At 35.5% G+C, this 26,129-nt stretch overlaps 8 protein-coding genes and 1 non-coding gene across 11 annotated transcripts; 4 read left to right on the forward strand and 5 right to left on the reverse strand.

Annotated features, from left to right (window-relative positions):
• Window positions 1–78: 78 nt before the first annotated feature.
• On the forward strand, window positions 79–475 carry W02D3.12 (Succinate dehydrogenase assembly factor 4, mitochondrial). The gene is made up of 2 exons (NM_170886.8): window positions 79–114; window positions 163–475. The coding sequence occupies exons 1-2, from the start codon at window positions 84–86 to the stop codon at window positions 399–401; spliced, it is 270 nt and encodes an 89-aa protein (NP_740875.1). The 5' UTR covers window positions 79–83; the 3' UTR covers window positions 402–475.
• unc-37 (Transcription factor unc-37) lies at window positions 394–3,424 on the reverse strand. Its single transcript, NM_059531.9, has 6 exons — window positions 3,339–3,424; window positions 3,143–3,286; window positions 2,380–2,890; window positions 2,097–2,292; window positions 1,296–2,043; window positions 394–777 (listed from the first exon to the last, which is right to left on the reverse strand). Exons 1-6 carry the CDS (start codon window positions 3,417–3,419, stop codon window positions 619–621), a joined length of 1,839 nt encoding a protein of 612 aa, NP_491932.1. The 5' UTR covers window positions 3,420–3,424; the 3' UTR covers window positions 394–618.
• Window positions 3,425–4,085: 661 nt separating this feature from the next.
• On the reverse strand, window positions 4,086–11,126 carry fnci-1 (FANCI helical domain-containing protein). The gene is made up of 15 exons (NM_001026481.6): window positions 10,935–11,126; window positions 10,455–10,892; window positions 9,943–10,404; window positions 9,783–9,860; window positions 9,144–9,731; window positions 8,491–9,052; window positions 7,916–8,447; window positions 7,563–7,791; window positions 7,058–7,277; window positions 6,734–7,012; window positions 6,528–6,685; window positions 6,176–6,475; window positions 5,604–5,695; window positions 5,372–5,507; window positions 4,086–4,489 (listed from the first exon to the last, which is right to left on the reverse strand). Exons 1-15 carry the CDS (start codon window positions 11,109–11,111, stop codon window positions 4,427–4,429), a joined length of 4,314 nt encoding a protein of 1,437 aa, NP_001021652.1. The 5' UTR covers window positions 11,112–11,126; the 3' UTR covers window positions 4,086–4,426.
• A 187-nt stretch (window positions 11,127–11,313) lies between these two features.
• hrpf-1 (RRM domain-containing protein) lies at window positions 11,314–14,443 on the reverse strand. 2 transcript variants are annotated; one of them, NM_170888.7, is made up of 7 exons: window positions 14,363–14,443; window positions 14,191–14,320; window positions 13,906–14,146; window positions 13,260–13,858; window positions 12,512–12,759; window positions 11,819–11,897; window positions 11,314–11,750 (listed from the first exon to the last, which is right to left on the reverse strand). In NM_170888.7, the coding sequence occupies exons 1-7, from the start codon at window positions 14,439–14,441 to the stop codon at window positions 11,477–11,479; spliced, it is 1,650 nt and encodes a 549-aa protein (NP_740877.1). In that variant the 5' UTR covers window positions 14,442–14,443; the 3' UTR covers window positions 11,314–11,476. The 2 variants fall into 2 exon arrangements, with proteins under 2 accessions (NP_740877.1, NP_001359979.1); NM_001372997.1 differs by lacking the exon at window positions 12,512–12,759.
• An 826-nt stretch (window positions 14,444–15,269) lies between these two features.
• On the forward strand, window positions 15,270–15,328 carry F08B6.6. Its single transcript, NR_050216.1, has one exon. It is a non-coding gene; the product is annotated as an Unclassified non-coding RNA F08B6.6 (non-coding RNA).
• Window positions 15,329–15,857: 529 nt separating this feature from the next.
• Window positions 15,858–16,273, forward strand: gpc-2 (G protein gamma domain-containing protein). The gene is made up of 2 exons (NM_059534.9): window positions 15,858–15,951; window positions 16,003–16,273. The coding sequence occupies exons 1-2, from the start codon at window positions 15,863–15,865 to the stop codon at window positions 16,100–16,102; spliced, it is 189 nt and encodes a 62-aa protein (NP_491935.1). The 5' UTR covers window positions 15,858–15,862; the 3' UTR covers window positions 16,103–16,273.
• Window positions 16,274–16,275: 2 nt separating this feature from the next.
• On the reverse strand, window positions 16,276–18,274 carry calu-2 (EF-hand domain-containing protein). The gene is made up of 6 exons (NM_059535.4): window positions 18,197–18,274; window positions 18,017–18,146; window positions 17,848–17,951; window positions 17,418–17,517; window positions 17,039–17,249; window positions 16,276–16,582 (listed from the first exon to the last, which is right to left on the reverse strand). Exons 1-6 carry the CDS (start codon window positions 18,260–18,262, stop codon window positions 16,333–16,335), a joined length of 861 nt encoding a protein of 286 aa, NP_491936.3. The 5' UTR covers window positions 18,263–18,274; the 3' UTR covers window positions 16,276–16,332.
• Window positions 18,275–18,510: 236 nt separating this feature from the next.
• F08B6.1 (BPH_3 domain-containing protein) lies at window positions 18,511–19,530 on the forward strand. The gene is made up of 3 exons (NM_059536.3): window positions 18,511–18,633; window positions 18,760–18,886; window positions 19,349–19,530. The coding sequence occupies exons 1-3, from the start codon at window positions 18,527–18,529 to the stop codon at window positions 19,445–19,447; spliced, it is 333 nt and encodes a 110-aa protein (NP_491937.2). The 5' UTR covers window positions 18,511–18,526; the 3' UTR covers window positions 19,448–19,530.
• On the reverse strand, window positions 19,316–25,892 carry unc-87. Of its 2 annotated transcripts, none has more exons than NM_001025921.5 (6): window positions 23,102–23,785; window positions 22,686–22,894; window positions 22,280–22,438; window positions 21,547–22,029; window positions 21,358–21,492; window positions 19,316–19,969 (listed from the first exon to the last, which is right to left on the reverse strand). In NM_001025921.5, exons 1-6 carry the CDS (start codon window positions 23,703–23,705, stop codon window positions 19,862–19,864), a joined length of 1,698 nt encoding a protein of 565 aa, NP_001021092.1. In that variant the 5' UTR covers window positions 23,706–23,785; the 3' UTR covers window positions 19,316–19,861. The 2 variants fall into 2 exon arrangements, with proteins under 2 accessions (NP_001021092.1, NP_001021093.1); NM_001025922.7 differs by lacking the exon at window positions 23,102–23,785 and adding an exon at window positions 25,855–25,892 and having other exon boundaries at window positions 19,665–19,969.
• Between the last annotated feature and the right edge of the window lie 237 nt (window positions 25,893–26,129).

Genomic DNA, 26,129 nt, shown 5'->3' on the forward strand with positions numbered 1-26,129 from the left:
TGGGTGGAGCCTTGGAGATATCGATGTAACTTTAGTCGCAAGATTAGTCCTATTGAAACAATTAAAAAAAATATTCAGATCAAATGCTTCGTCAGATTCTTCGTCCAATTTTGAGTATGGATTTTACACAAAAAACAATTTTCTAATTTCTTGACGATTCAGATTCTTCCCGCCGATTCGCAGATATAAAACCAAAACAAAGTGCGAAGGAGAAGGTGATGGCTGAGAAGACACCGAAAGGAGCACTTGATAAAGCAGACGAACAACAATATGAAGATCCTCACCTCAAGAAACATCCGGGAGGTGTGAATAAGTCAACTGGAGAAGTTGGTGGACCAGCTGGACCAGAGCCAACTCGATATGGTGATTGGGAGAGGAAGGGAAGAGTTTCAGATTTTTGAAATGTTTTATTAATTGCTGTTAAAGTCAAGTCAGATCATCATTGTTTTGTAGTGCAAATAAATAAATGTTTTAAACATAGAGTGACATTAATCGTAATAGGGTACACAAATACGAAAATTTGACAAACGAAATTAGAAGAGATGAGAGAGATGAAACGATTATCGTACAGAATAGGGGTTTTGAGTATCATGATCATAAATTCACTGCGGAAAAAAATTAATATTCAACTGCATAGAGAGTTGCCTTCTTCTCCCCTGATCCAGTGACAATGAGTGAGTCGTCGAATGAGATGTCACATGAGAGAACGGAGCTGTTCTCTTTTAGTTGAAAGAGTGATGCTCCGTATGGAGTACGCCAGGCGTTGAGAGCATTGTCCTGAAAAATTGAGATTATGAGGTTTCAATTAGAAAAATTGAGCCAATTACCGTATTTCTTCTATTAATATGGCTGCAATACTATTTTTCGATGGTCTTCCCGCTTGCAAGACTAATAGGGAGTGCAAGAATATTAGGGAGTGCAATACTAATTTTCAGAATATTTTTCTGACTTTGAGCTTACTAGTTTTTTTCTGAAAAAGCTCGAATCTTATGTAAAAATACAAAAAATTTTGATTTTAATTGTAACCTATAAGTTCAAAAACTTCAATTTCGTATAAATTTTGTGAAAAATTGTTGCACAATAGGCAAAAAATATTGTTGAAATCCTGAAATTAGCGAGATGGGTTTGCAATAAAAAAAAAGTAAACGCAAGACTATTAGAGAGTGCAATAGGGAGTGCCATACTAATTTTTGGAAGGTCTCCGAGGGGCAATACTAATAGGGAGTGCAAGTCTAATAGGGAGGCCATACTAATAGAAGAAATACGGTAAATGACAAAGTATAATCAAAACATACCTTTCCAGTTGAAATGAAGAACTTTCCGGAATGCGCAAATTTGAGCGAAAGGACGCATGATTCGTGTTGTGTCAATTGATACTTTTCTTTTCCAGTTGTTGACAGAACCTCGACATAATTATTCTCCATACCAACAGCCACCCATTCATCATTTGGACAACATCCAAGAGAGAAAACTTGGCTCGCAAAATCATGCTTCGCAACTTCCTTTCGTTGTGCAAGATCCCAGCATCTAACAGAATTGTCAAGACCACCTGACCAGAGCTTTGTACCATCTTTTGAGAGATCGAGACATGATGCTCCATCTTGATGTCCAGGTAGGGTTCCAACTTTCACCTTATTATGGATATCATAAATGAGGATATTTCCATCAGCAAGACATGCGAACAATAATTTCTCATCTGGTGACATCGCCAACGCGTAGCATGCTTGTGAATCAGTTTCCAAGTCCAAAGTTTTTGTTTCAGTTGTAAGATCCCAAAGAGCAACAGTACTGGCTTCTCCTCCAATCAGAAGTGTATTTCCATCTTCAAAGAGTTTACAAGATCTAATATAGTTCTCTTTGAGACAATCCAAGGATGCAATTGGAGGCCGATTCACAACCGTTGCGCCAGAAATATCTGATTCTTTGACATCCCAGATCTTAACACATCCTTTTCCACCAGTATAAACACGACTGTTATCACGGGAAATTGTGGCCGCACAAACTACTTCTCCGTGATTTAATTCCATTTTCTTCTTGAGACCTCTGCAATTTTTTTTTTCAAATTTGAATCAAAGCCAATTATTATATTTTCTTACGTCGGAATTCCGGGACCTTTCTGTGCATCTGGAGGGAAGGATGTAGGTGTTGGAACTCCACCGTCCACAATTTTGAATGAATAGGCCGGTCTGCTACCGATTTGCCCGATGGCAGCTGCAAGACGGGCCTGTGCATGGGGATCATTCAAAAAGTTGAATCCTCCAGCAGCACTAGCTTGTCGGAGAAGATTTGGATCTGAAAATTGAAATATTTTGGCATTGCCTGAAGTTTTGGTATTTGCTCCCTCCACTTAGCACACTTCAAAAGATTGTAAACACGTACTGAATCCAGCTAAAAAGTTCATTTGCTCCAATCCTTGAAGCCCAGCGAGTGGCTGCTGTTGTTGTCTTGCTCTAGAATTTGATGCGATGCTCGGTGTAGATGCTCCCGATGAGGCAACACTATTTGTGCTATCTCTTCCATTTTTATTAGCTGCGCCTCCATTTGATGCAGTACTTGGATGATCATCATTTGTGACATCAATCTCAAGTTCTCCATCATCTGGATCTTCCAGCTTGGCCTTTTTCGCTTCACTTGCACCTCCAGAACTTCCACCGGCTCCATCTCCACCGTTGACATGTGGTGATGCGAATTGATTGAATAGTTGACTCATTGCAGGGCTCATTCCGAATGGCATATTTGGCATCATTCCAAGCATTCCAGCTGCACCGGGAGGAAAACCTGGTGGAAGTGCTGGTGCTCCATTTCCATTTTCACGTGGTGATGCGGTTTTGAAAGCTTCCAGTGCGGCGAGGCAGTTTGCTTGATTATCTTGAGATAGTTGAGGAGCCAACTGAAAAATATACATTTATAATATTACCTAAAATTGATTATTATGAATTAAAAATATTACATAATAATTTTTCTTCTATTTATAAATGAATATATGGAAAGAGGAGCATGTTTGAGTTGAACAAGGTACAATCCAATAGATATTATAACGTTTCCATAATATTTAGTTCAAATATTTCAACAAAAAAATTGTAATAGCTTTTTCTATATTTTTGTTCGATTTTTTAATAACATTATTGACGAGTTAATTTACCGATTGCATGATGAATTCCTGAAGGCGTTTGTTGATTTCTTCTGCTTTTCGAAGATCGCTACGAAGAGTATTTGATACTTCAGCGTACGTCATATACGATCTATTCATATTTTCTTTCTCTAACGCAACCTTTTCGATATCCGACTGCAAAATTGTTTTCAATATACTAAAATTTCTCTTACAAAATTAAGCTTACTCGTTGCTGGTTGACATGCTTCGACATTTCCGCATGCTCGTCTTTGATTCGATCGAGGGTTTCCAGATACGATGCCTTCATTTTTACTGAAAATTAAATACAATCAAGTGGATAGTGAATTATTAACATAAAAATTATGAGAGGAGTTTTAAAAATTCGATCAAAAAAATGCAAGGAAGAACAGACTAGTGATGGATTGGGAGAAGACAACAAAACTCAAGAAATAGCACGTGGTTTGAATAGACGTTGACAACGAGACGAAGAAACAAAGAAAGAGGACATGGGTTTCCAGTGGTGTAGACGGAGAGAATCATACATTAATTGCAAAACGACTGGTCATATAGCCCCACTAACGTTGAAGAATGAAGGAGGTATTGGTGTCGAGGAGGACGAACGCGCGGCGATGAATGCGACGCTGAATGGGTGACCGAATGGGGGGAGGAGTTGTCGATAGAGCACATTTGTTTTGAGCTCTTTTGAGCCCGAGTGTAGAAGATGAATGTATCCAATAAGTTTGATATTCAAGTAACACGAGGATCCGAGGATTTCTAACTAATATTTCGAATCAAACACGATGAAGCTGCAACTTACTATAGAGAGAAGCATTTATAAATATTTTACATGTACATAATCACAATTCCAGTATAAAAAACTCACAAAATTATCTAAAAAAACGGAAAAGGTTGAAATATTGAATAAAGAGACATAAACCTGTCTTGAAGAAAATATTTTTAAAAAATCATGTTTAACAAATAATAAGTTTATTGACATGGTATGTTCTTAAATAATTTGAGATTGAAAATCGGTAAGAAAATGAGATGAGAATCAAATGATAATAGTGAAAATTGAGATTCAAATGGAAAGAATAAAAACTCTTGAATGATTCTATTAGATTAAACAACAAGACGGTATACTGTAGCAGTCATGAAAATTTAAAAAAAAACCAAAACATGAATGAAGCTCCATTTTGTCATTTGTAACTAATTAGAAGCATTCCGGAGTGTTGAAGAATATATTACACATATAAAAACTCGAGAGTTTAAACTCATTAGGAAATCAAATATAATTGTCGTTTCATTGCTAACTGATCAGAAGACTGGACTCGTGCCTCTGGAGACACTTTCTTCTTCGTCATCAACCTCCTGCTTCACCTAAAAATACATTTTTAGATTAAGAGTGCAAGTCGTCTCGTGAAAAATATATTCTTGAACACGACACTTGATTTAAGGGCAGCGTAAATTTATATAAGGATTAAGGTAAATGAAGCTATCAACAACTAACAAGGTTATGCCCTTTGATCAATCATTTCATTTCAGTAATTGACACATTCATTTCCCACAATGTTAGATTTTATCGAAAAAGGAGGGATGTGATGGGTGGTTATAAACATTCAAAGATTCGAGAAGGCGATAATTGGTTGGATGTGTGTAACAGATGGTGGTGAGACGATGGTGTACACATTTGTTTGCACTTTATGTCATCATTATGACAACGAATACAATGAAAGTCAGATTTATGTTCCAGAAATAGAAAATTCCCATATAAGGGTCACCTTGGGTCAAATTGATGTCGGTTGATGGAAAAGGGATGTTTAATGGGTGAATGAGAATAATAAAATGTATGTGGTCGAGGCATTTGGAACTACATACATTTTATGTCTGGGATGCCGCTGTTTTAGATCATTTCACAAATTGAAATGAACATTTGACACAAATGTGGTCCTATTAATCAGCGCATTGAAACAGTTTCGCACCGAATATCCACAATTTATATTGAAAAATAATGATTTCTTTTTTATTCAAAACATCATAGGAATTGTTGAAACAGTAAACTATTTTTGGATTTTAACATTTGTAAGATTTTTGAAAGATATGGAGACTTACTTTAATTTTTTCGAAATTTTAATTGCCGAATTGTTTTTTGAAACTTTATTTTTTAGAGTTAAAGTTTTTGTCCAAATAAAATATTTTTCGGCCTTAGAATTAATCAGCTCAAGTAGTGGTTACACAACTCATAAAATCTCGTACACATACCACTCCAACAGTGTTCTCTTGATCTCTTGGCTCTTCGGGTTCTTCGGAGCTTCTTCTTGCAGATGTTGTACTCTCTTCAGTTTCTTCTATTTCTTCATCTTCCATACTTGGGTCCCTACGGCCTCGTTTGGTGGCTCTGAAAGCATCTCGTTACTTGAAAATTATTTAAAGAAACAAAAGAGGATTCAATAATAAACTGGAGAAACAATACTTTTTGAAATTTAAAACGTACGGTTCACAAACTTCTTCATTAGCTTGCCCGCTCAATTTGTTGCGAAGAACTTCCATATCGATTCGGAAGTCACGATATCCAATTGAATTGTTCTTTAAAAATATTTTTGAAAATGTCTAAAAAAAAGATTTTCAAATATATAATTTTGTAGCTTGAAGGTCACAGCCAAGGCTGCATTTTTCGCTTTATTCTGTGTTTCTGGCGAAAAATCTATTTTTTGTGCTTTTACCGGATAAAATTGATATAAAAAAACGAAAAAAAGCGACATTTTTAATTATCTTTTCACTACCCGAAAATGTATGCATTTTGAAATTTTACGCTTTTTGTCAAAAAACGACACTCGAAAATGTCTATAGGTTCAAAATTTTCGTGAAAACGCCTCAGACTAGTTTCGAAAGTAATAACTGTTGTTTTTGTCTTTTTTTTGGGTTTTGGCGAAATTTTATTCCGTTTATGTTTTAGAAAAAAAATCAATTTTTCGTCCACAGCCCTAATGACAGCTACAAAAGGAATAAATAAGTTTCTTACGAAATAAATTACAATTTAAACTCCCAATTGATATATCTACGTACCTTGATCTGAAGATCAAATCGATCATCTTTAATGAGCTTACAAAGAACAAGAATTCCATGTTGAACAGCTTCTCTTTCGTGTGAAAACTTTGAAAATAGTTTTTCGTCTCGTTTCGATTTTGCATATCTTGTTTTCTGTGAAATCTTTTTCTTCATTTCATCTTTTCCTTTCGAGAATCCAATATGATCGTCCACCATCGCAAGAATCGGCCTTAATTTTGTCTTTACCAACGTGGCAAGAATATTTGTACTCTGCCATTCGGACATTTCTTTTCCCCATCCTTTTGTAAGATTTTGAAGCTGAAATATTTGAGATTAAATCAAATTTTAAAAAGTTTCTGTTGAATTATACCAATACAACTCCCATCTGAATTGTGGTGAAGTAACTTGTCATAATCTCCGTGACTCTTTCCTGCATCATTTTGTATTGTACAAAGATTTGAAGAATTCTGGATACAAGTTCAGTGACTTCCAAGCATTTTGTAAGAAGAGTGCACAGCATATTATCAACTAAAAATCGGTTACAAAATATTAGACTATTTTAAAAATGTAACTCACAAACTGGAGGTTTCACAAAAAAGTCTTTTTGAAAAGTGAATGCATCTCTAATCAATGCCAGAGTTTTTTCGACAAACATAAATTGAAATTCTATGGACACATTGATGGTCGTCTTCGAGATGAAATGATATTTCATTTCTTCATTTTCTTCACTTAAAAATTCGAGAATATTTTCCATAATTTCGTGCATTTCTATTGCAGTTGTTTTATCAGAGTCCGCACATCGAAGGCTACAAGTAATAATAAATTTACAGTAATCTCGAAGCATTTGATTGTTGTCTGAAAACGTTCAAAACTTATGACTGTCGGCTACGGTATTCTTACAAAATGTTTCATCCTCTAAAACCTTGACGACTCGAGTAAACAAGTTCGACCAGACTTTGACATTTTTCGTGAGGCTAAGAGCGGCTGAAGCAGCTTTCAAAATGGCTCTTCCTTGCATTTCATATTGTGCTTTTGGCTTTTTCTCCTCTTCAATTTCCTCATTTTCAACATCTATAATCTGTCGGAAGAGGCGACAGGAGAGGAAGTGAGCCTGGCGAAGCTGAAAATGGTTTATCACAATTAGGACTGTGTGGGTCGGGCTGGCGAGCGACTGTATTAAAATGAAAAAAATCAAATACTTGCAAATGTTTTTTCCTCGAAGAAAACTTGTCTAAAAGCTGAAAACCATAAAATAATCGTATTTTCCGCAAAATTAAAAAAAACTATATATTCTGAAAAGTGGGTCGGGGACGCGACCCATTTAACAGACCTAATCACATTTTTTGTAGCAAAAATTATTCGATTTAAAGTGGTTATTTTGTAGCTATGTAAGCCGAATACGTACCGCAACAATATTAGGTTCTTGCCGTTTTCTCTTCGTTTCTTCATCTTCACCATCTTTTTCTTCAAACCATGCAGAAGTGAGTCTTGTCGGAGTTTGCTTGAATTTGATACTTAGAAATTGTAGAATATTTGCATAACTCTCAATTGCCAGTGTTCTCGTCGGAGATCCCGTGTCAATTTCGCTCACCCAGCTCGAGCAGTTATTTCCCATGTAGAGATCGATGAGGCTTCTGTAAAAATAATATTTTTAATGCAATTTTTTAAAAAGTTGAATTTAAAGATAACAGAGAAAAAAAATTTCACAAAAATTGTTTTGTAAAACAAAGAGAGGATTAGCCTCAAACTTTCACTCACTTTGACAATGAAATCAAGCTACTCGTGCCGGAAAGAATCGAATGAAGTGGGCGATATTCCTTGACAAGTGCTGATGATAAAACCTTGGCTCTTCCAACTACCCATACAAGAAGCTCCATTTGAACATCGGCTACAATTTCCGGACGAACATTTATCGTAGCATTAGCTGTGCTATTTCCATCATTTTCCGCGGGCTTTATCAATTTCGTCATGATCGAGGACAACGTTTTGGCGCTTGTAAGAATCTCAGATTGACTTGAATCAATTGTAATCTTCTCTTCTTTTTCTTTCTCCTTATCCTTTTCTTTCTTTGTAGTAGTTTTCTCTTTATACAATATATCCAACTCTGATCTTCTCGCGAGCAAGGCAACAATCTTGTCAGCGTCCTCTTTCGATTCTGTTGTTTCAACTCTTCTCCACATATGTTCAATCAGTACATCATAAGTGCTCAGCATCATTTGGGCAAAGAGAAGAGAACATCTTCCATTCACTGTTGCCGTCGTCCATTCTATATTCTTATCCAATCCCATGTCTAAAAATATGAAATTTTAACGCGAATTGTATCATTTACATACCCGATACATCATTTCTCATTGCCGTTGTAACCCAGATTTCCATTTGATTTGCGGCAGGTCTCAGAAGAAGTTCAGTACCTTCCAACTTAAATTCCGGATCGTGTGATAATAATTCACTCATAAGACATTCCATAGTTTGAATCAAATGAGGAATTGGTTCAACTATTTGTACAATATTTCCAATTGAAACTGTCATCTCTGATTTTTTCCATTCTGGAATCATTCTTGCATGTGATAAAATCATATCTAGGAATTGATTAAGCATTGTGGAAGTCTGTGTTGCAAGTTCACAAATGCCATCATACAACGCGATTTTCGTCTTCACTGGTTGCCAGAGGCATCTTTTAATGATTCCAACCAATTCGAGTCCAACTGTTTGATCAACATTCTTTTTCAATCCCATACTGTTCAGAGTTTGGGTACTGAATGTTCCAAATGATTGTGACATTGAGTGATCAAACTGTCCACCTCCACCATCTTCACGTCGTTTGCTTACACTACGGAGAAGAATGAGCACAATTGGAACAGCCGAGCCTACGGTTGATTCACACAGTAAATCTTTCTGAAAAAAAAAGAAATTTGATGTTTACTCCTATTTTATTCAAAGAGATTCAATTTCGATATGTTGTAGTCTGGATAACTGTTTAGCTTACCTTCAGACTTTTGAATAGTGCATTTCTTAACTGTGGTCTCGTATTGATAATTGGAATAAGACATCTGATTAGAGATACAGCAATATCCTTACGCATCCGACATACATAATCAAAAAGCCCATCGATGAGTTTCGAATTGTTCAGAATTTCTACAGAACACTTGCGCACAAGCTCGCGGAGCACATCTATCAAGATCAGAGCTGAAGAATTATTTGATGAAGATGCAATAGACTTGAAGAGATGTGAAAGTTGTGCTCCCATATCAACATCAGCTTGTGATACAATAATCAAAATATCTCTACTAAGAAGCCAAAGAGTACATCCATCTGCAACTCGTCCATCTACTACGACCACTTGTTTTTGATAAGCAGGAGTATCGAGAAGAGAAAGCATTAGAGAGATCAATGGGCGACTAAGAATACGACGAAGATTCTCGTTAGAATGAAGATTTTCCGAAATAATTCGAAGTTGAAGATCAACAAGCCGTATAATCCGTCCACAAACAATATCTGACATCCATAAACATTCTTCAGCTTGTTCTCCAATTTTCCATAGTTTCTGAAAGGTTTTCTTCATATCCATCATGGCCTGTAAATATAAATATTTTTCATTTGAATTTATTTTTAAAAAATCACTTACATCATTTCTATCAAGGCAGCATTGTATCAGACAAAGGCAGAGACCAAACTCACTACTCAGAACTCTGTACTTGTCGGTCTGGAAATCGATTATGAAATAAAAACTAAGCGAAGATATATAGTAAATTTTTAATTTGAAATGCTCTATTCCAATAGCTTACTCTGATAAATGTAAGAAATTTCTTCGCCGATTCGACATTAATGTTCAAAATTCGATGGCCAACAGTTAGACATTTTTCCAAATGCTCTGATATCTTCCTTTGCTCCATTTTCTCTTTCTCCTCATCTTCACTAATTTCCCAAGCACAAATTATTCCATTCCATAGTCTTCCAAGTCGTTCCTTTTCAGTTTTTGTTGTTAAAATCAATGATTTCCATGTCATTATTGATCTTCTTTTTCTTTCGGAATCCATATCATCCGATGAAGTATCGATGCCGATTTTTTCCACAATGACTTCATCACAAAATCTATCAATACTTGGTGTGGTTATTCCAGAAGATGAAGAAGCCGAGATTTCAGAAATAAGTTCAAATGCATCAACGTCTTCTGTAGTTTTGAGCCATTCGAACAAAATATTATCTGCAGCATCTGATCCGGGAAGAAGTTCATCGTCAAGTTCAATCTGCAAAATTTATATTATTAATTTTACCAGTTCACTAATAAAAAGCAAACCTGATCGATATCCCTAACTTTTTTTATAAAAACTGCTACAAAATCCTTCCATCGTTGATTGAATGACATTTTTGAATTATTATTTTTCCCTCTAGCAACATTTTCAGTATCATCTGCTTCTCCTTCAGCTTGATCTTTCCATTCATTCGCTCTTTTCAGCATAATTGAAACATAATCTACGAGCTGAGTGAGTCCATAATTTGAGATATTTTCTACTTGTACCATCAAATCATTGTACATTCCGAAGAAATTTGGCACCGAAACAGTTGCTTTTGTAAGAGTATTTAAAAGAAATTTGATAGTTCGGATTGAGAGATTCTCTGCGTCTGTAGGATTCGGTAATATCGAAAGAAGTGTGAAAATCGAGTGGGTAAACTCAAACATTCGGCCTCCACGATCATCGGAACACATTTGAACAAGGAGCCGTTCCAAGGATGACTGAAAGTATGCATTGCCTCTTTAAATTTTAGAATATATTACCCATTTGTTATCATTATTGAGAATCCCTAGATTTGTGATTACTGCATTTTTCGACGTTTCGGACACTGAATTCAGATTATCAGGATGTTTTTGCCTAAATTTAATTAGCGCATCGACAAATTTCTCAGTTCCACCTCCTCGTCGAGGTTGTGAAGTTTGAGTGAACGCTTGGGACATCATAAACGTCTCCATCTGAAAATGAACTATGATTTAACACTTTTGAAGTTTTTAGAGCATAAACTAACTTTTTCAAAATTAAATTCTCTAGAGATTTAGCAGAAATGTTAGTTGAAAATCAAAAAGCACAACACGATAACAGAAGTAAACACAGTGGGAAGACATGCAAAACCAAACTACTAAAATAAAACAATGTGAAACTCTGATAATTAAATTTATTAGAAACTTTTGAAAAGATTGAGACTTTGAAAAATTATTGAATAGTGTTAAAAACATGTTTGGAAATTAGATCTTTGCGAATTTTTTGGAACATTAAAGAAAAGAAACAATAAAAAGAATAAGGAAATTAGGGTTTAGATGGTAATTTAATATCTTCCATTGTCCGGAATCATCTCAATGTAACGTTCTCCCATATATTGTTTATCTTTCATGAGTGCATCATCATAATCTTTCCGATTGTAGAATATGACACGAGCATCGCCACTTGGCCGTTGGAATTGGTGATCACGGAGCAATTCTACTTGATTCGGTCGAATTGGATGGAAGAAATCATAGACATCTGCCTCGCTGGCACGGAATGGTACTCCACGCATTCGGAGCACAAAATGCTGATTTTGAGGGGCTCCATAGTCACGGTCTCTGCAAGCAAATTTCATAATTAAAGATTTTCTATTTAAGTTTCCAGTTCAAAATTTTATTTTTCTCACCTAGAATATCCATATGGTTCTGGCTTTGAATAACGATCATCAGGACGACCGTATTCTGATCGGCGCATAGCTCCTCCAGCTGAAAATAGGAAAATTAGATTGAATTTAGGCCAAGATCTTCAGAAAAATTCCCAATTCAACCCATAAATTTGTATTTAAATTTCAATACTCAACGTTCTAAAGTTCAAATTATTTTGTACTCGCTTCATTAGTCGGTTCAAATTGTATTTGAACTAAAATACAATTTTCTAAGAATTGGAGCTTCATTTTTTATCATATTCTCAAACAAAACTATATTTCCTGACTCACGAAAATATAATATTTAAATATGTCAAACCTTGAACCGTTTTCTTATAAGTCTCGACGTTCAGCAAATTTATACGATGATTTCAAACCAGAGTCCAAAAAAAAAACCCGATAGAAAGTGTAACTGGATGAGAACTGACGATTTTATCTCCAACGAAAAAGAATCCATTGCCCGAAACACGATAACATAGATTACTACTAAGATTTCTAAAAAAAATCTCTTCACCGCCAACTTAAATTAATTTTCCCTTTACAATTAATCAAATAAAGTTTCAGGTGATGAAACCATTTTTTTTATTCCAAACCTCTTCACTCAATTTTATTAAATCGTGTTCATTCACCCATTCTATTTTTTTTTAACAAATCCCATCGCATTCTTCGACTTACCTTCTCTTTGTGCATACGGCTCACTTGCATATCCACCACTTCCGTACCGATCTCTATCAGAAGAAACCGGTGGTGGCCCACCTGGCCCTCCTGCTCCATTAGCCCAAGATTCTCCTACCGAATAAGGATCCCGTCCAGTTGGAGCAAGCGGTGCTCCGCCTCCTCCAACACCTCCTCCAATAGATGGAGGCCCTCCAGAACCACCACGCCAATATGGTTCCCGCGATTCATAGCCATACTCCGAATATCTGAATTCCCATTAAAAAATTAATTACAGCGGGACAAAACCACAACAGCGCTTCAAATCATGCATGTACTTTTTGAATGAATATTACGTTCCGATTTAACCCTTCCAGTACCAAAAACTACACAATAATCAATGGTTTGAGAGGAAAAACCGAGACATACTTATAAAAAAGTTTTAGTTTATACTAGATCATTACTACTAATACGAAGAATTTATGGTCGCCCTTTTAGCCTCCACGCGGGAGCCCTCATATCCAAATAAAATATTTCCATTTCTCCTCCCCTGCCCTTTCGTGTATAAATTCTCAGACATCTTCGCTACTACAGCTCCAAAAATCCACAATACTACTATAAACTGTTCATTGTGTCGGCCTCAAGCCCGTAGCCAAACTCATCTCCTTCCACCTTACCCCGTTGAATTCTTAATACTCTACTCGCAACACTTTTCTGCATGTATTATACCTATTATCAACCCAAATAAATATTATTTTTGTTTTAATACCTTGATTCTGCGGCGTATGGATCACTCAATGCTCTAGAATCTCGAGGATCAGGCATTCTCGAATCTCGCGGATCCCTAACATCCCGTGGATCGGGCCCTCGTTCGCGTCCGTAGCTTTCATAAGCTGTTTTTGGAGCGTAGTTGTCGTAGTACCCCGCGGATGGTTGTTGTTGTGAAGGATATGATGAAACTGGTGCAGCTGGTTGCGTGTATGGATCATAGGATGCTCTGACTCCGTAATCTTGCACAGATGGTGCTCTTGATCTTGCGTATGGATCCTCTGGCTCTGCAGCACGACGATAATCTGTTGCATTACGATATGGATCTGTGGGTTGGCTATATGGATCATATGCTCCTCGCGGAGCAGTTTGAGGTGCTGAAGCAAAAGGTGGAGGTCCGAATCGTGGTACACGGAGATCATTCTCTTCCGCGAATCGGGAGAGATCACGATGAGTAGCTTCGAATACTTCAATATAGCGATGTCCAATGTTTTTCATATGACGCTGTTTTGCTATTTGCACGCTTTCCATTGTTTCAAAGCACACGTAGGCTTCTCCACCTGGACGAGCACGTTGCTGATCAGGAAGAAGTATTCCATCCTGAAATATTTCAAGAAATCAAACAAGACTTTTGTAGTATTACTCACCCGAACTATTGGCAATGGGGCTAAAAAATCACTGATATCTCGGCTCGTAACTGAGAATGGCAATCCTCTAAGCCTCACAATTGAGTCCGGCCCGCTACTCCGTGGTCCTCCACGATCGGAATATCGATCTCTTGGAGGTGCTCCGCGTGAACGATAATGGTCACGATCTCCACGATCTCCACGTTCACCTCGATCTCCACGCCTTGTTGGTGCTCCACCCGCAGGAAAAACCTCGATGTATCTGCAAACAGTTAATTCGTTAAAAGAAATATTTGAAAGTCAAACCTGCTTCCCAAGTGCTCTCGGTCTTTTTTCAAAGCATTGTTGTAGTCTTCTTCATTGGTAAAAACCACTTTCGCATCACCGCTGGTTCGACCGTTTCTCCTTGGAATTTCCAAGCTTTCGATTCCATTATCTTGAAGAAGATTTTTTTATAACGATTTAAAACACCACTCACTTCCGAAAAAATCTCTTAGCTCCTGTTCAGTGGCCTCCCATGGTAATCCACGACATTGAACTTCATACGCAGTAGACATTTCTGAAAGACAAAAACGGATTTTTCTGATTCTGTTCTTTTTTATCCGTCGAGATCAAATATACGTTTTTGTGGCAAAAATTACAAAAAACTAATACAATTTTCACATAAAAACCGAAAGAAAACAAAGTAACAAAACAAAAAATATTTTTCGATTTAAACTCTCGGCCGTGCATTTGCGCGTAGCGTCCGTTGCAGTGGTCGCAAACACCGATTGTTTACCGTACTACGAACAATAAATGATGCATTTTAATATTAATTTTTCTTTTGTTTCGAGGCTCTATGTACCACCGTTTTCTTATTCTTTTACAATGTATTTTTGAACAAAATTTTCACTTATTTTCTCATCTTCCATTAAATGCAAACAGTGAGTTTATTTGGTCTGAAAATGCTTTGCATCTCCAACGAGTAAGAAAAGCTGTTCTCTGTCTAGCAGCATCTTACAATTGTAAAACTGATGGTTGGCTATTTAAATGAAGTTTTAATTTTTTGGGCGATGAAAGTCTCATTTTGTTTTAGAACTGCAGGATATATTCACGGTTTTTCAAAGATCTGTCAATTGACTTGTCGATAACGAAAAAAATCTAAAATGCTGGCTTAATAATTTAATTTCTCACAGTGAACTTTAATATACATAAATCTTTTTCCGAATATAGTGCCATGATTTTCTGTCTGTCCTTTGTATATAAGCTCCACACTTTGAAAATATAACACCAATTAATGTCTTCATTCCCCTCCATTTCCGTCATCTTCCATATATTCTCACTTCAATTTCCATGTCTTCTTCGTCTTCTCAATTTTCCTTCGTAGGGCTTGTGTGTGAGGTTGTCTCGCGTAAATGTATGCGCCAGAGCGAGAGTGTGTGTGCCAATCGAAACAGCAGCAGCAGCACTCTGCCCTCTACAATGTCTCCATTTTCACTACACTCTTTCAAGTATTGATTTTCAAATGCGAAGCACAAAGCGAGGAGGAGCGCAGAGAAAAGACTGGCAGGGTCCCGCTGGTGCTCACTTCTTCTCTCATTTCTGTCTTTGCTCTGCTCTGCTACTCCTTTTATAGTACTCATTTTTTCCAATTCGACTGATATTGTCAATGTATAGTCAGAAACTTCGGTTTTCAATTGAATAAAATCCATGATTCGACTGTTTTTCAGTTAATTCAACCTAATTTAAACCTTTGCTTTTACCAAAAACCTCTTTTTTTCAAGTTAAATAATGTCAGTCGAACTTATTTATAGGCCAATTTTGAATGTTCTTAACAAGTTTAATTTATAACGTACACTTGCAACTACCCGTTTCTCATAACTTTCTGAATACTATTCGTTCTCCATGGTATTCGCAATAATTCGTATAATTTGGCTTTCAAATACTCTTTTTCAAACGATTCTCATTTCCGATTCAATAAAGAAATGTTTCAGACAAGATGGATAAATCTGACATGCAACGAACCGTCGACTCGCTTCGCAGCCAGCTCAATATTGAGCGTACTCCGATCACTGTTTCGGCAGCCGAGTAAGTTAACGAGATCAGAATGCCCAACTTTCAAAATTTTGTTTCTTTCAGACTTCGTCGCTTCACCGAAAGCCAAGAAGATCCACTTGTGAACCCAATCGACAAGAAGGTTAACCCATGGGCTGAGAAGAGCAAGTGCAGCATGCTCTAAATCATTTATTCATCCACCATCGCTTTCAAACCTCACTTTTGTCATCCATAATACTAATCCAAACGCCGATTTTGTCTTTACTATTCGTCCTATTTATATGATCCAATTTTCGCATTCTTCCAATTTTTTGTAAAATGAAAGCAAACTACTGTGAATAAACTATTCAGATATATACAATTGTAAATAATTTATCATTTGTTCAATTAACTTCGATTCAGAGATCTACATAATTACAACTCGTCATGAGAATAATATGGGTGCAGATGATCGGCTTCTTGAGCAGCTTCAGTTTTGGCAAAAAGAGCATGATGCTTCACAATTTCTTCATAAGACAATTGTCCATCTTTATCATCATCTGAATTTGTTAGAAGACTTTCAGCTTCATAAGATCCAGCTGTTGTTCCATCAACGAGAAGCCAATCGGTCAGCTCGTCGCCGGCCAGTTTTCCGTCTTTGTTTTTGTCATAAACTGTACGGAATCTAAAAATGGACACAAATTAGGAAAAAAAAAATTGAACGACTTTTCTCCGAAGCAGAATAGTTTAGAAATATATTATTTTAAAATATATTTTAAATAAATATTGATTCGAAAGTATTTATATATTGAAAAATGAGTTAGCCTATTTATAAAACCGTATTATTTCAAATAATTGTATTTTCTAAAGTTCTAAATTTTCTTAAACACATGTTTCTCAAATATTTTCAGTTTTGAATCCGCAAAATATTAAATAAAGAAATATGCGCCTTCTACAGTAATTTGTTCACGATCCCTGCGAGACCATTATGCTTTATTAGTCATGTCCCTTTAAAGTATACCGTGCTCTCATATTGATTTTCTATAAAATTGTTATTTTATTGTTTTCCCGTTTCTTGGTTTTCAATCTTTTTTATTTATTTTAAAATCCCAAAATCTTAACATTAAAAGCAATAACTCACCTCTCCACCTCAACTTTATACCATTCACTGCCTCTTTGTTCATCAAGTTCTCCCAAAAATTCCTTCTCTTCGATCGCTCCATCTCCATTCTGGTCTTTTTCTAGCAGCGTTACAGCAATTAGAACCGGATGCATATGTGGATGATGCTCCGGGTTAAGAAAACTTGCCAGTTCTTCCAGATTTAATTTTCCATCATTGTCTTCGTCAGCTTCTGAAATTTTCTAATTTTGATGTTGCATTTTCTCATTTATTTCAGAAAAAAAGCCAAAATCCAAAGTTTTCAATAGCACATGAAAGATTAAAAACGTAGTGTCGGCGTTTCATTTTAAGTTTTTTATAGCTACGTTAATTCTCAAACTATTTAAACTCCGAAACATACGTTTGAAATACATTTTATCCTGTGCAATAAGTGATTCTTCTTCCTTGTTATGTAACTCTTCGTCAGGAAATGAATCGGCCAAGTATTCTTCCCACGATACCTACAATATACAAATTTACATTTTTCTCACACCGGGTGGTTTGATACCTCACATGTTTCCTATCTACGAGAGAAAAAAGCGTATTTTTGAAATATAACTAAAAAAAAAAAAATATATATATATATACAAATACTCAAGTTATGAATTAAGAAAAAATTACATTCAATAAACTTTTGCATTAATAAATTCGAAACAATTCAACTCTCAGAACACATTTTGGAAGTAGATAAAATTTGGAAGTAGATTTTAAAAGATTAGAGTCATGTTAAAAGCTAAAAAAAAAAGTAAAGTGCAAAATTTTAAATATTTCTTATAATTAGAAAAACTCACAAATCCATCAGCGTTCTCATCAAGCTCACTAATTCTCTCTACTGCTTCTCTATCAACAGTTTTCTGATATGATTCGGATACCCATGCAAGAATTTCACTTTTATCTGAAACATCATTGGTACATATATTGGATTTTCTATTCTTATATTATAGAAAGTCTAAATATTACCTACAAAACCATCATTATTTGTATCCAAAGCTTTCGCAAATTTTTCTACGCTTTCTTGGCCAGATTTTAAGTTTAATTTCTGCTCAGAAGCTGGCTTTTTATGATCTGACGGGGAAACAGAACCATCCATCTGTAAAACAGTTTTTATAAATTTTAAGATTTTGAATTGAAAAATCGAACCATCCGCTCTTTTTCTGCGAAAATCGATACAATGATGGAGAATATTATGCATTGCTTAAACCGCATTTGTAAGAAAATCTGGAATTTTTGTTTTGGGATAATAATTGAATGTTTTTTCGATGAAATCTATTAAAACAGACTTAAAATTCTTCATAATTAAGAAAAATCCATTTTTCCAATATTTGCTAAAAAGGCACCTCGTGGACTAGTTTCCACATGGCCGAGCTATCTCGTGTACTCCTCTCGAACATCGATTTTTTTCCTTCGGCGCGTTTTCCAGTTGGATTCAATTTTAAAATCTTCTTGTTCTTCAGAAATTTCTACCCGAAAATGTCACCAATTCAAAGAATAGAGTTTTCCGAAAAGATATGCAATCGAGATCTCAACGGATATGTTCTTTATTCAACAGAAAGTGCATGGATTTGGGTTGGAGAAAGGTATTTTAAATTTTTTTTATTCATCTTTTAAAAAATAAAGCTATTCGTTTCAATTATGAAATCAAGCTATTTGATAAAAAACCATAGTCAAAAATGAACAGTTTGTTTAAAAATGTTAGTTTTCAGTAAAATCGATTCAATCGGGCTTGCACATTTTCCAAACTTCACAATGCTCGTCGATGGAGAGAATACGCAACGAGAATTCATTAAATCAACTACTCTTCGGTTAACAAAAACATCGAGATTCACACAGGTATTTTTGAAAAAACGTTCATTTCGAAATAAAAAACTCGAGGAAATTCTCATTTTTATCTGAAACCGATGCAACCAGAAAAACCAAAAAAAAACAACATTTTGTTTTTGAGAGATTGAATTTATTCTAAAAAATTCCGTATTTCAAGTATTTTCTCAAATATTGTGTAATATTAGCTTGGAAATTATGAACAAAAAGTTATAATTGATGATCATGTCGCAATTATAATTTTTAGGCAGAAAATAATTTTCGTAACAAAATTTTCGCTGAAAATAATTTTTTTCGAAAATTAAAATAAGGCCACTTTTGCTTAAATGGGTGTGACTACTTCCGCGGTAATGAAAAATAAATTATATGAAAAGAACAAAACTCCACACATTTTTAAAAACCTTTTTTTGTAAAAAATAACCTTTGGCTTAAAAATCGAGAAATCAAATAATGTATTCATTAAAATATTTGCAGGTATTCTTCACAACAGACATCGAATGCGAAGAAGGTCTATTCTGGAAGGCTCTCAATGACAATATGATGGAAAAACTGAACGCCCTGAACACGAACTAATTTTTTAATTTTTTGTTAAATTTTTAGTATATTGCCTGAAAGTTCCGTACGGGTTTTCATAGAATAAACATATATTTTTAAGTAAATCTATGGCTTGTCGCATCTCTGTGAATTTCATTTAGAAAACTAAATGCAAGTGGTTTAAAATAACAAGAATAATTCTTCGCTAAAATTGCTCATTTTTGGCTGCAACTTACGCAAAAAAGAAAACAATCGAAAAATTTCAAATTTATATGATGAACTTGTTTGGGTGTGAAAAGAATAGGAAGGAAAGCAGGGAAATGGGATGGAGAACAAACAAAAAAGTAGTTTTTTTTGAAGAATAAGAAGAAACATTTGGAGAAGAAGTTGAAGCAAATTATGCACAGGTATCATGTAATTTACGAAAGAAAAAAAAACACGGAGAAAAATGATTTAGAGACGATCCAAAGAGATTTCAGCCTCTTCTGGGTATTCAAGCTCCCAGATTCTCTTCAAGTGCTTGCCCTTAACGTCACGTGGTGCTCCGAATGATGTCATCTTCTGAAAAATTATGAAAAATTAGAATTTGTTTCAATAATTTGTTTTTTTTTAAAGGAAATCGTAGTTTTAAACTTAAAAGTTTGGTCATTTTTCTTCTTTTTAGAATGTATTTATATGTTTTTTTAAAATCAACTTGCACATAATTTGATAATACGGTACCTGCTCTCGCCACGATCGAAATATTTTGAAAATCGAGGCCGCGCAAAAATGTTTGCAAAAAGGTATGCGCCTTTGAATAATACAGTAACGGTTTTTCTACCATTTTAGGTTTCTATTAGGGGTGTCAATAAGTTCCGGGTCAAAATTCATAACTTTTTTCGTGGCGAATCGATTTTTCTGAAAATGTGGGAATTTATGTGATCAAACATGGTCTTTCATTTGACGGTACTTTCAAAAAGTTTTGACCACTCCATGTATCCCAGCTCGGAGACACTTTTTTCAGGCGTATGCCTGATCTCGCTTCTTTGTAACTTTCAATTGAGACTTATGTGCGGATTTTGATTAATTAAGTATACAATGTAAAAATACAATAAAAATTTAAGAAAAAATTGGTTCAAAAAAAAATTTTTTTTGGTTTGTCAAAAAATCCTCGAAAAAATTTTTGTCGAAAGTTCTTGATTTTTTGTACAGGAATGATGCAACCAAGTCTGAACAATTTAACACACAAAACTTTTGAATTTAACATTTAGATTTAGAGAAATTCTCAAAAATTTCAAAAAATGGACTAAAAAATCATAAAAATCACGTTTCAAAAGTTTTGTGTGTTAAAAATTGTTCAGACTTGGTTGCATCATTCCTGTACAAAAAATCAAGAACTTTCGACAAAAATTTTTTCGAGGATTTTTTGACGAACCAAAAAAAAATTTTTTTTGAACCAATTGTTTCTTAAATTTTTATTGTATTTTTACATTGTATACTTAATTAATCAAAATCCGCACATAAGTCTCAATTGAAAGTTACAAAGAAGCGAGATCAGGCATACGCCTGAAAAAAGTGTCTCCGAGCTGGGATACATGGAGTGGTCAAAACTTTTTGAAAGTACCGTCAAATGAAAGACCATGTTTGATCACATAAATTCCCACATTTTCAGAAAAATCGATTCGCCACGAAAAAAGTTATGAATTTTGACCCGGAACTTATTGACACCCCTACTATTAAAAATATTCCTAGCGGAAAAGTTACACAAGTTCTACTCTCAAAGGCACAGGCTTAATTTTAAAATATCCGATCGTGTCAAGACCTCGGACTTAGGGAATTATAGAATTAAACACGTTGGTGATAGAAATTCGCGAGAATCTACAAATAGTTTCTGAATACAGGACAAATTCAGGATACACTAGAATGTCATAATCAAGGGTTCCGTTATATGTTATTAACAATCGACAAACCTTCTGTGAGTCTCCCTTGTTCCATCCAGCTTGACTTGGAATGATGGTCTCAGACACCTTCATTGCCTCATATGGAAGCTCTCCTCCTTCAGCCTCGAATGTTGTGTTTCTGCATGTTCCGAAGCCAATCATACCCTGAAAATGAATTTTATTTATTTAAATTCTATAAATAATCTAAAGAAAACTTACAGCTTGAGAAGCAAAACGGTTGGTACCAGATTGAAGACGGACCATTCCCTGGGATTTACGGTTTTGCCATGAGATTGATGGGTCGAGAACTTCCCAACGTGGCTGTCCGAATCCAGTCATACCCTTCTGTGAAGCATATTGATTAGATCCCATCTGAGATGGAATTGTGGTTTGATCAATGGAACATTCATGAGAGTAATCTGGATGGTTAGAATCAACCATCTTTGTGGTCTCACGACGAGCAGTTCCGAAACCGGTCATTCCCTTTTGTGAAGCGAATTTGTTTGTTCCAGACTGAAGTGGAATTTCAGATTGATCTGGTTTCTCGTGATCGTATTCTGGATGCTTTGAGTCAACCATCTTAGTTGTCTCACGACGTCCAGTTCCGAATCCGGTCATTCCCTTTTGAGAATCATATTTGTTGGTACCGGCTTGAAGACGGACAATTCCCTCGGACATACGGATCTTTTCTTCTGGAAGCTCCTGTAAAAAAATATATATATGTTAATTATTGTTTATTTGCGTTCACAAAAGAATATCCCTGATCTTTAAATCAAGTATTTGTTCATCCGTTACTCTAAGTTCACAGAAAAAAATACCGTAATCTATAAGACGTTCCACACACATTGGAACAGAAATGTGGGAAATTAGAGAAATAATTTATTTTGTTTCTGTCACTTTTTTTTACTGAAGTGATGAAAGGTTACAGAGCTACTATGTAAAAGTAACTTACAGCCAAGTCAGCTGGGTTCTGAGCGACACGGACTCCCTCACGGCACACATCACGTCCGGATCCGAATCCGGTCATTCCTCTCTGGGAGCAATATTTGTTGGTTCCGGATTGAAGACGAACTTCTCCATGGGTTCGGTTGGCAATATCTTCTGGGATTTCCTGGAAAATTTATATTTGAAAATTTTGGAATTCCTTTAAATACTTGACGTTGAATGAAACAAATTGTGGAGGTACCAAGAAATGACATTTAAAGATTTTTTTCATTTCAGAAGAGATAAAGTGAGTAAGAACCTTTGAAGTTTTGTATCCTTAAAGACAAATAACATAAACGGTGACCTAGATTTTGCTTCTATTAAAATAAATTCTTCCACATACCCAAGTAAATCTGACCATAAAATTTCCATACCTGAAGGTTCTCAGACTTGACACGAGTGTTAGTGTTTCTTGGTGTTCCGAAGTTGGTCATCAACTTTTGTGAGTCTCCCTTGTTCCATCCGGCCTGGCTTGGAATAATTCCGTCAGTTTGACGGAGTTGAGCCAATGTCCAGCGTCCGACACGCTTTGGCTGACCTTGTCCGGTGACTTTGGTCTCCATGGTGGCATTTGGTTGCTCCTCTGAAAATAAACGAAAATTTGAATATAGGAGCGGTTAAGTTTGAAGTGATTTCTCTGATTTTTGATAACTGTTGCTTTTTTTTGATTTCCGAAAAAACTGGTTATCAGTAATAAGTGTCTGGACATGGGACAAAGACTAAGACAGCACACAGTTATCTCAAATAAAATTTGAGATATTAGTTAAGACGCAAAGAAAAACAAAAAAACCTCGAATTTGTTGAATTGGTTGCTCCTGATTGTCATAATAATAAACAGGGTGTGGTGACACAATTGTTGGAATTTTAGTTTCTTGAGCACGAGCTTGTGTAATTGGAGTTTGAGTTTTTATTGGGATTTGAACAGGCTCTGAATCCCCAGCAGCAGAAGCTTTTCCCGTCATTTCTGGATAGTCTCCATATCCACGTGGCGATCGTGGTGCAGCCACGAATTGCCGATAATTGGTTGGAGCTTGAGATGTTGGTTGAGGCTGAAGCCCGCGTTGCTCGGAAACAAAATTCGGAACAATTGAAGACTTTGGAGATGTAACTTGTACGTGTGGTACTGGTTTATACTCCTCAAGAGCTGAATTTGTTGTTGGATTCTTTCCGGTAAATTGAATCGGAATATTTCGTTCGCGCGACGCCGTATTGGGTCGCAATCGTTCGAGAGCTTCCGACTGTCTTGGACTTAGTCCACTTGGATAGAAATGCTCAGGAAATAGTTTTGCAGATTGTTGTTGTGGTGGTCCAATTGATGATGATGATGACATTAAATATCTTGATGAAGCAGATTGAAAACTAGATGCAGATGTTGTGTTGTTGAATGATAACATTCTTTAAACCAATTGTTTAAAATATTTCACAAAAATGAAACCAAAAAATGAGCACAGTGGACAAGAAAGTTCACAGAGGACAGTACGGAATGCACAGAAAAGAGAGAGAAAATAGAAAAATGATGAGCGGAGGAGGGTCTCGGCACGAAAACTGGTTCTAGTTAATAAAGTACCAGGAGCGAGAGATGAGTAAAGAAAAACGTGATTACTCTTCCAACGAACACATATGTTTGAACTTTTACTTGGAGGAACAAGGCGAACTTTTTGTTCGAACAAAAACTAGGCAGAACAGCACTCAAAATGTTTGTAAATTTTGTGGGAAATATTATGAGACGTAGAGAAAAAGTGGATTTTGGAGATCCTTTTTGATTGTTTAGGTGTCTAGGAGGTTGCTCATAGTACTAGAACAATAGAGATGGAAGGCCTTGCAGGGCAAATTTTTATTTTCCAATTTCATTAGTGGTTGCCTAGCAAGGCAAATTCCTAAATGCTTACAATATTCAAACTATATCAGTGCCTTTCTAACAGATAACAGTCTTAGAGCGGTAATTATATACTAGCTGGGATTTGTATAACTAGTTAGATGAGGAATGAGGCTTAGGATTAGGCTCAGACTTTCCGGCATACATTAGAGATAGTTAAATTTTTATTGATAGCTCTGATTCTCAACCATTTTTGACTTGAAATCTTAAAGTCTAAAAATAGCAGGCCGGTAAAAAACTAAACTCATATTAAAATATTAACTTTGAACAAAAACATTATCAACCTTTAGGGTTTTCTATATACTAAGTTTACTATAAATCATCTAAGCAAGTAAAGCAAAATCTTTGATCAGTCTAGAACACTTTCTATTTCATTTTATATGAGTCTTCCAATTGAACCAATCAACCGTACTCTTGAATCTCTTTTCACCTAATGAGCGCAAACCATTATCTACACACAAAAACTTGTGAGCCTTAACCCAAAAAAGTGAGATCTGAAGTGGTTGATTGCGCGAGAAGCTTCTTCTTTCTCTCGTCCCTCTCTACTCTATTTCTCTTTATCGGAGAATAAGTTTTAAATAAGTTAGAAAAAAAGAAAAAAAGTTGAAGAAACTAACTGTTAGAAAAGAACAATATTGTATTATTTGAGAAGTCTCTGCTTCTCTCTTTTACTTCCAATTGTTCTTCCTGCTATTTGTTCTCTATAATCTCTCGAGAACATATACTATTTCTTTAGGAGGAGATAGTTTCTCTTAAAAAAGTGATGGAAGATCATTAGAAAAGGAGTCTCTGTGTTGGCTGTTCGGTTTAAGTTTTCGGTTACTACAGAGGTCGCAGCACCATACCCGAAAAGATTAGTGGGAGCATCGAACAAGGGAATTAGAGAGAAGAATTACTATAGATTATATTTATTTTCAAATTTCGTATCGAAATAAAAATTCTTTAAAAGGTAAATTTTAGAATGCATAATGCTTCGAGGCTTTTGTAGATTGGTAAATGCTCACTGGATTGAACCAGTTTAAAAATTATCATTTCATTGTAGAGATCTACAGTCTAAAAATTGTTAATATATATCTACAGAAAAAAAACGTTTCACCATTATACATAAACTTGCAAGTTATTCAAATTTTTAATAAAAATCAATTTACTATATATAAAGCGCGTGTCGTTACGTCACTATGTAGTTTGATCTCTGATCAGAGTAACGGCAAAACATCTGAAAACTGAAGAAAAAATCGTAAAATCTATCAAATTTGATGATTAGCTCATAGACACGCACTCACATAACACACAAAATATACAAATTTTTGACAGTTTTGACCTATTTTCCCGCCCCCGCTCCTGACGCGAAGGCAAACAACAAAGGTTCGGAAAGCGAGGAGAAGGAGTTGAAGCCCATTTTTCGGAGATATGGTTCATCGTTGGTCAGAAGCTTATTGAAAGTTTGCACAGTTTGGAAACACCTTTTTTAAAAAGTTAAATACCCTATTTTTTCTATTACGCTCGCACGATCACTGCTAGACTTTAAACGTTGCTGTTTCAGTGTAATTTGAAATATTAAAATTTATGAAATTTCAAAAATCACAATTTTCAGCATTTTCAGAGATTTGAAACTATTTATAAATCTTTATATTTCTTCTTCGGATATCGAAGTAAAAATGACTCACCAGCAACAACTTGATCCTCAGTTGGCGGCATCCTTCCTCTGAAATCAATTAACGATATTAAATTAATCATTAAAAAAAAAAAAGAGAGTTGACAGAAAAAAAACGAATAGAAATGTTCATGTAATAAACGTAGACAATGCAATATAAAACAACGAGGGAAAACCTTTTCAATAGTTTTTTTTCTGATGTATATAGTCAGGAGGGCGAGAGTTGAAAAAAGTTGTTTCTTCTCTACGAATCATCGTTTTTTTTCTTGTACATATACACAAAGAAAA

This window comes from Caenorhabditis elegans, chromosome I (assembly GCF_000002985.6).
Source record: "Caenorhabditis elegans chromosome I".
Classification (NCBI taxonomy): domain Eukaryota; kingdom Metazoa; phylum Nematoda; class Chromadorea; order Rhabditida; family Rhabditidae; genus Caenorhabditis; species Caenorhabditis elegans.